The 7,887-nt window shown below is 49.1% G+C and overlaps 1 protein-coding gene across 1 annotated transcript; it reads right to left on the reverse strand.

Annotated features, from left to right (window-relative positions):
- Positions 1 to 381: 381 nt before the first annotated feature.
- Positions 382 to 7,203, reverse strand: barx2 (BARX homeobox 2). Its single transcript, XM_007896023.2, has 4 exons — positions 6,882 to 7,203; positions 4,113 to 4,401; positions 1,141 to 1,225; positions 382 to 567 (listed from the first exon to the last, which is right to left on the reverse strand). Exons 1-4 carry the CDS (start codon positions 7,072 to 7,074, stop codon positions 430 to 432), a joined length of 705 nt encoding a protein of 234 aa, XP_007894214.1. The 5' UTR covers positions 7,075 to 7,203; the 3' UTR covers positions 382 to 429.
- Between the last annotated feature and the right edge of the window lie 684 nt (positions 7,204 to 7,887).

The following is a 7,887-nucleotide window of genomic DNA, read 5'->3' on the forward strand; positions in this document are numbered from 1 at the left end:
TATATCAAATGCGAGCCCCACCATCAGCTTTTAGGATAGCCCTAAAACCTCTGGAGAAGAACGGAGGCCTAATGCTGAGCAGGTGAACAGAAAACAAGACATGAGTGAAATAACGTGTTATTTTATTATCAATCTCCCCTCCCCCCCACCCCCACCTATACACACACACAGCGCCAGCCCCCAGCTCCCATTAAATTAAAGTCCGTATTTACACACAGCTGCGTCCCTACACGACAGACAAGCTGTAGATTGCATTATGGCGTTTGTTCCGTTCTGTTCCCCACAGAGAAGCTGTGGTTATGTCCTGAGGTTCCAAGTGCATAGACTGAAATCTGGAAGAGTTTGTTTTGTTTTCTCTTCTTTCTTTCTCTCTCTCCATCTCCGTTTGTCCTGATCTCCACTCTCTCTCTCTCTCTCTCTCTCTCTATCTCAGGAAGGAGAGGATTCCTGCTCCTGGGCCAGTCTGGCTTCTTTTTCCTCCGCCTCGATCTCTTCCGTCGAGGGGATGGAGTTCTTTTTCGGCCTCCCTTTGGGCTTTGTTGGCGCTTCTTGTCCTCCTTTCAGCACCTGTGTTTACAAGCAATTCAGTTATATTACAGTGTACAGTTTGGGACACGACATGTCAAGTGACTGCCAGGATGGTGGAAGGTGAAATAGATGGACCTTAGTCTGCTTTCTCCAGCTAATTCTAATGTCCTTATGTTCTCATTTCATTCAGAGATTGGGCAATTAGGAGGAGGAGACCACTGGCATATTAGTTACACCACTCGCCTAATTTACAGCACAGGAGAAGACCCATTCAGCCCTCACCCCCCACCCACCCCCTGCATCCGTGTAGATTACTCCTTATTAGAGATTTGTCTAGCTTCCTCGTGAAGGTCAATTTCCGCACAGTGACGTCCCACAAAAAGCCGTGAAGTGAGGGACCAATTCTGTTTGGGGAGCGCGGGATGGATTCTCGGCCAGGATACCGGGAAAGAGAGAGCGAGAGAGGGAGAGAGAAACTCCCTTCTCTTTACAACTCGTGCTGTGGGATCTTTAACGTGCACCTGAACAGATCTTCAGACCTTTCTCACTGCAGTGCAGGGCAGGGTCAGGCTGATGGCTGGCAGGAGCTGTCACGGAGAAAACACAACTCACCATTTTCTTCCACTTCATCCGACGGTTCTGATACCACGTCTTCACCTGCAGCTGAGTGAGTCCCAGCGACTGGGCCAGGTCTAACCTGAGGGTAACCAGAACACAGTCATCAGAGGGCGCTGAGAGGGGCACAGATTAACAGGCAGCGGAGAGGGAGTTATTACAGAGACTAGAGAGCGAGTTATTAAGAGAGTGAGGCATCAGAGAGAGTGAGTTATTTCACGCGCAAAAAAAAATACACAGTCAATTCACTGCACAGTGTATCCTGTGAAGTGCTTTTAAACGTCTCGAAGATGCGATAAGGCGCTGTGTCAAATGCAAAGATTATTATTGTTATTGTATTTACGTTAGAGAGAAGAGAGTGAGTTATTAGAGGGAAGAGAGAGTGAGTTATTAGAGGGAAGAGAGAGTGAGTTATTAGAGGGAAGAGAGGGTGAGTTATTAGAGAGAAGAAAGAGTGAGTTATTAGAAGGAAGAGAGAGTAATTTATTAGAGGGAAGAGTGAGTGAGTTATTAGAGGGAAAAGAGAATGAGGTATTAGAGAAGAAAGAGTGAGTTATTAGAGAAGAGAGAGTGAGTGAGTTATTAGAAGAAAGAGTGAGTTCTTAGAGGAAACAGAGAGTGAGTTATTAGAGGGAAGAGACAGTGAGTTATTAGAGAGAGGACAGAGAGTGAGTTACTTAGATTGAGGAGAGGATGTAGGCAGAGGACTAGAGCTGGGGCAGGTGATGATGGTGGGGAGGAAGCTGTGAAGGAACGTGATGGTACGGTCGGGGTTCTCGTGGCTGTCGTATGTGTCGCTTTGCAAGGCTGACAAGGGTTGTATTGCAGGTGGGAAGGGAACCGATACAAACAGCCCCTGAACCTGTAGAAATTGGGCGCAAAAATCCAACAAAGCTGTCGGACTGGATTCCCTTCATTCAATCTAACGTGTCGCTCACTTGCCTGTGGAAAGCTAATGGCTTGAATGCTCCCATTGTATTACAATACCATTAGCTAAAGCCGCAAAAATGTTCTTAGCTGTTTATGTGACGGATTTGAATTACATCTCCTGTCTGTTGTATCACTTAAGCCATTATCACCAAGGAAACGACAGCAACAAATACACAGCTGATGCCACTTTCCTGAGTTCCAATCACTCAATCAGGGCTCGACACAGTTGCACACAGGTTCAGACGCAGCACACAATCAACCGCAACTCCTATGTTAGGGTAAAATATCAATGAGATGCACAAAAAAGATTTCTGTGATTTAATCGATTGAACACAAGGCCCGATGCCAACAGAATTCAGATCAGCCATGATCTTGCAGAATGGCGGAACGGGCTCGAGGGGCTAAGTATTTAAAAAAAAACACATCCATCCGTGGAGTTGGAGCGGGAGAGGATTTGGGTGTAATTACTCATCTGTCACCCAAGGGTTTTAAAGTATATGTGAGGAAGTTGTCAATGAAAATAACATATAACCGTAATATTAATTCTTGCGTTTGATATAGCGCCTTATCACTTCGCTTCACGTCTCAAAGCGCTTCACAGAGTGTATTGTAAAGTGAATTTACTGGGCAAAACGCAGCAGCTAATTGCGCACAGCAGCGTCCCACAAACAGTCGTGGATTGAGTGACCACGTTTCTTTTGGGTGGGGGAGGGTTTACAAAAACAGCTAAATACCAGCTTGTGACCGGGTCGGGATCAGGGTTGAAGAGAAGTCATAAGGAGACGCTTCTAACCTTGTCCGCAGCTCGGGCAAGGCCAAGCTTGGAATACCGGGGGCTTTCCCAGGAGGTTGGTCCAGTTACAGACCTTGACTGTCAGGAACAGCTCCCTCCCTCCCTAAGGATGTGCACGGAGTGAGATTACAATAGGATTCTCGCATCATTAAACTCACACCATCAAGCAGCACAGGAATGTACAGGACCAGAATAGACCATTGTGGTCCTTGTGGACAGGGTCTAAGTGCAGGAGAAACCCTACACGTCTCCAGCTCTCATACCCTTCAATCCATCTCTTCCTGAATTAGCTACAATTAATTCCCTCGTGGATTTGTGGACACAATCTGTCTCCACCGCAGGCCATCCTAGATTGTTCTTTAGACCCGGGGCCTGGGCAGGAATCATTATAGCACAGAAACAGGCCATTTGTCCCAATCAATCCCCTTGCTAGTGTTTATACTCTACAAGAACCACCATCCCTCCTCATCCCCTCTCATCCCTTCTATGAATATACGAACATAGGGACAGGAGTTGGCCATTCAGCCCCCTAGAGCCTGTTCTGCCATTCTATTAGAACATGGCTGATCTGTACCTCAACTCCAATTACCCGCAAAGTCACTGATACTATGGGTCGGGCTGTGATTGTTGAAACCCACTTACCATAGATGTTGTAAAAATACAGTAATTAGGAAAATGGCCTGATTTCTTGCCACCTGAACTGTGCCAAGCACAGAAACACAGTGCGTTTCTCATCAACCACACGGTGATGGACACCTCACAGCTTCCTCATCTACAGCCTGTTATTACACGTCACACCCGCAGGCAACGAATCAATGCCCAATATACGTAAGAGTGAGAGAGACAGAGAGAGAGAGAGAAAGGGGGAGGGGGGGAGGGAAGAGGGAGAAACGGGGAAAAATGCGATATGTGATGTGATAGCATCTCAGGTATGCTTAAACCTCTATCCTGACACATGTTTAGGATTGAACCCACTGACTGGGATTGAACCCCCCCCCTCCCACCCCCACCCCACACTTAGGCCTATCTCGCCGTCTATTGTCAATACTCTTTGCAAAATAAAGTCAGTTAGAAATGATATTGAATGTATCAAGCATGTGTGTGTGCGCATGTGTCACTCATTCATTCACTCGCTCGCTCGCTCGTTCACACACTTACTCACTCATTGACCCACCCACTCGCTCGCTCGCTACCTGACTGAGTGACTAATTGACCAACCCTCTGGCAGGACGGACCGCTCACTCACCTGTCTGGGGTGGAGAGATACTTCTGTTTCTGGAACTTTTTCTCCAGCCCCATGAGCTGTAACTCGGTGAAAATAGTGCGGCTCCGGCGGGGTTTCTTTAGCCGGGGGAGGGCCTGGTCGCTCTCCGACTCACTGCTGTCCAGGCCTGGGGTCTGTGTCCTCCCAGAGCTCGACGAGGGCGACAGGAGCTGAGGCAGACGGCCGATGGCCATTGGACACAGCTGGGTCACTCCAGCCGTCTGACGTCCGAGCAGGGAGAACATGGGATAGGACCTGAGAGACGCCGGGCCTGCGGACACGAGGGGAGATAAGATCATGAGAATCGTTGGACAAAAGAAGACCCAGATCCATCCGGTTCGCCTTCCATTTGGCTCGAGCTCCTGTCTGTGCCCTGTTCAGGTGGACGTTAAAGATCCCGGGCCCTATTCCAAAAGAGAAGGGCGTTTCCCTCTCTCCCTCTCTCTCCCTCCCTCCTGGTGTCCTGGCCAACAATCCCCCCAAATAAGATTGGTCACTCACTCCATGGCTGTTTGTGGACGTCGCTGTGTGCCATTCGCTGCTGCCTTGCGCTCAGAAAATACACAGTCACTGCACTTTACACTACATCCTGTGAAGCGCTTTGGACATCGACATTGTGAAAGGTGCTATATCAAGTGCAAGGATTATTATTAATATTATTATTCTAAGAGCATAGAATTGTTAGACTGGGGGGAGCCCAGAGTGTGTGTTGGGGTAACTGCTGGAGTCTAACCAGCTAACACCACATAGCGTTGCCATTGATATCACTGTCTGACAAGCTCCTCGTCCAGCTCGGCTCACCCGGCCCATTAGGGCTTTGCCTTGCAGGGTTAACAAGAGCAGAGTGAGATTACTCCCCGTCCCCAGTGACAGCTCTGCCCTTCCAGGTCCTGTCGATGAGGCTCTGCTGTGCTGTCATCAGTACACAGCCAATGATACCCCTCCCGACCTGGGCTGAATTATATAAAACTGACACTTAAACGTTCCTGGAAATGGTGGGAATCTGGAGCTGTTTTAATTGGTTTCCAGCAGAAACGAAGGAAATCACTGTCTCTATCACACCCGGCTCTGCCACAAGCAAAACTACTCACAGTCACCAGTTTCTTTACTTGGTCTCTGCTGGTGATTGAAGGCCACAACAAGATAGCTGGACACACACACACATACACACACACAAGGTACACAACAACGACGACAAATGACACTTACGTAGTGTCTTTCACGTCAGGAGGACATCCCAAGGCGCTGGACAGTCAAGGATTTGGACCCGAGCTGGAGGTTGGGATCAGGAGGGGTGGAGGGCGGGGAAGGTGGGGGTAGGAGAGTGACCGAAGGGGCAGTCGAAGAGCAGGGTCTTGAAGGATACACACGCACCACCACACACGTTATACATTACACACTAGACAAACACACACACTACACTAGACACATGAACTACACACACAACACATGAGACATGCACTATACACACACAAACACTGCACACACACACACACACACATACACTGCACGATAATAATAATAATCCTTGCAATTGATGCGTTGCCTTATCACGTCTTCGAGACATCTCAAAGCGCTTCACAGGATACACTGTAAAGCGCAGTGACTGCGTATTTTGTTGGCAAAAACGTGGCAGCCAATTGCTCACAGCAATGTCTCACACACAGTCATTGATTGAGTGAACAAATTATTATTATTATTTTTTCAGGGATTGTTACCCCCGGAAAGCGATCCGCCAATCGACTAACAACCAGATTCCTACCTACTGCTGGTTAAACAGAAGCGTGCGGAGTAAGGAAACTTGCCTAAAGCTTTGCCCTTCCCGGGAATCAAACCCGGGTCCTCTCGCTTGTGAGGCGAGGGCTCTAACCATTACACAACGGCACTAGAGCTCACTCACAGCACAGCACAGCCTGACTGACGCTCCTGCCCAGCCCTGGGATGTGCTGTGTCGCGAGAGGGGTCCTGTCTGACTGGATGTTAAAGATCCCGCAAACCTCTCCAATAACCTGATCAACACCATCCTCACCCACCCACCCACCCGCACACCCACCCACCCACCCACCCGCACACCCACCCACCCACATGCACACCCACCCACCCACACGCACACCCACCCACCCACCCACACGCACACCCACCCGCCCGCCCAGTTTGTGCAGAAATTATAAATCCGGCCGCTGTGTTCACCTACAAAACACACAGTCACTACACTACGTAAATCTTTAAGTAGACGGCCAGCGCTCCGAGACCTTCCAAGGATGCAATGATTATTACTGTTAATCTTATTTATTTAAATATAACATTAATACAACTAACAGTAAGTAGGAACCCGTCGGCTCGTCGATTGGTTCCCCCCCTTTTCCGGGGGTAATACTCCCCACAAAAAAAAATGTGGTCACTGTTTGCGGGCGACGCTGCTGCGCGCAACTGCCTGTCCCGCTTCGCCCACAAAACACACCGTCAATTCACTTTACAGTGTATCCCGTGAAGCGCTTTGAGACGCCTCGAAGAGCTGTGTCCAATGCGAGGATTGTTATTGTCATTATTACATCCGGGATGGGGTTGGGGGGGTGGACAACAGGAGGGGGGGAAAGGGGGTCAGAGGGACGGGGGGGGGGCACAGTGCGGATAACAGGACACCGATGGCAGCTGAGGCAGGAGATGAAACTGACCCATTGAGAAGCTCAGAAAGAAAGTTGCGAATGCGAATGCGAATGCGGGGTTAGTTTGCGGTGAGGGAGGGCTTACCCTGGAGGTGCACCGCCTGGGGTCTGACCAGGAAGGTCGGGCACACGGAATGATGGAGGGAAAGTTTCTGGAAGTAGCTGCAACTTTCCTTGTTGTTCGCCAAAATCTCATCGATCATAAAGGTTTTGTAGCGCCGACTCCCCGTCTTCTGTAGCCCCGGGGAGGAGCCCCTCAGCTCGGCCTGAGCCTGCATAGCCCCCCGGGGGGCTCAGGGCGCTCCTCACCGCTCCCCCTCACCCCTCAGCTCTCTGCGGGTCTCTGGGGCTCCAACTGACACACACTAACATTAACACTCACACTCACACTCTATCACACACTCACACACACACTATCACACACTCACACACACTATCACACACTCACACACTCACACACTCACACACTCACACACACTCTATCACACACTATCACACACTATCACACACTCACACACACTATCACACACTCACACACACTATCACACACTCACACACACTCTATCACACACTCACACTAACACACATACACTAACACACACACTCTATCACACACTCACACACACTCTATCACACACTCTATCACACACTCTCACACACTCTATCACACACTCACACACACTCTATCACACACTCTTCACACACTAACACACTCGCACACTAACACACTCACACACACACTCTAACACACACACACTCTATCACACTAACACACTAAAACACACTCTAACACACACTCTAACACACACACTCTCCAACACTCAACACACAGACACTGACACTCTCTAACACTGACAGACACACACAGACACCCAAACTCTTAACACTCACACACACTGACACTAACCCTCTCTAACACTAACAAATACACACCACACTAACACACACACTAACACACACTCTCCAACTAACACACACCAACACACACACACTATATAACACCAACACACTCTTCAACACACTTACACACTTACACAGACACACACACACTGACACAGAGATGATCCCACACAAAACCACAACGTCTGTCC

The sequence above is a fragment of the Callorhinchus milii genome, unplaced genomic scaffold, assembly GCF_018977255.1.
Source record: "Callorhinchus milii isolate IMCB2004 unplaced genomic scaffold, IMCB_Cmil_1.0 Scaffold25, whole genome shotgun sequence".
Taxonomy (NCBI): Eukaryota; Metazoa; Chordata; class Chondrichthyes; order Chimaeriformes; family Callorhinchidae; genus Callorhinchus; species Callorhinchus milii.

Bases quoted from the DNA above. Each gene is read 5' to 3' on its own strand.
- barx2 (XM_007896023.2), bottom strand. From the start codon at position 7,074: ATGCAGGCTCAGGCCGAGCTGAGGGGCTCCTCCCCGGGGCTACAGAAG. The intron at 4,402-6,881 runs GTAAGCCCTCCC...TCGTGTCCGCAG, and splicing joins CCAGGCGGTGCACCTCCAGG to GCCCGGCGTCTCTCAGGTCC. The intron at 568-1,140 runs GTGAGTTGTGTT...TTGTAAACACAG, and splicing joins GGATGAAGTGGAAGAAAATG to GTGCTGAAAGGAGGACAAGA.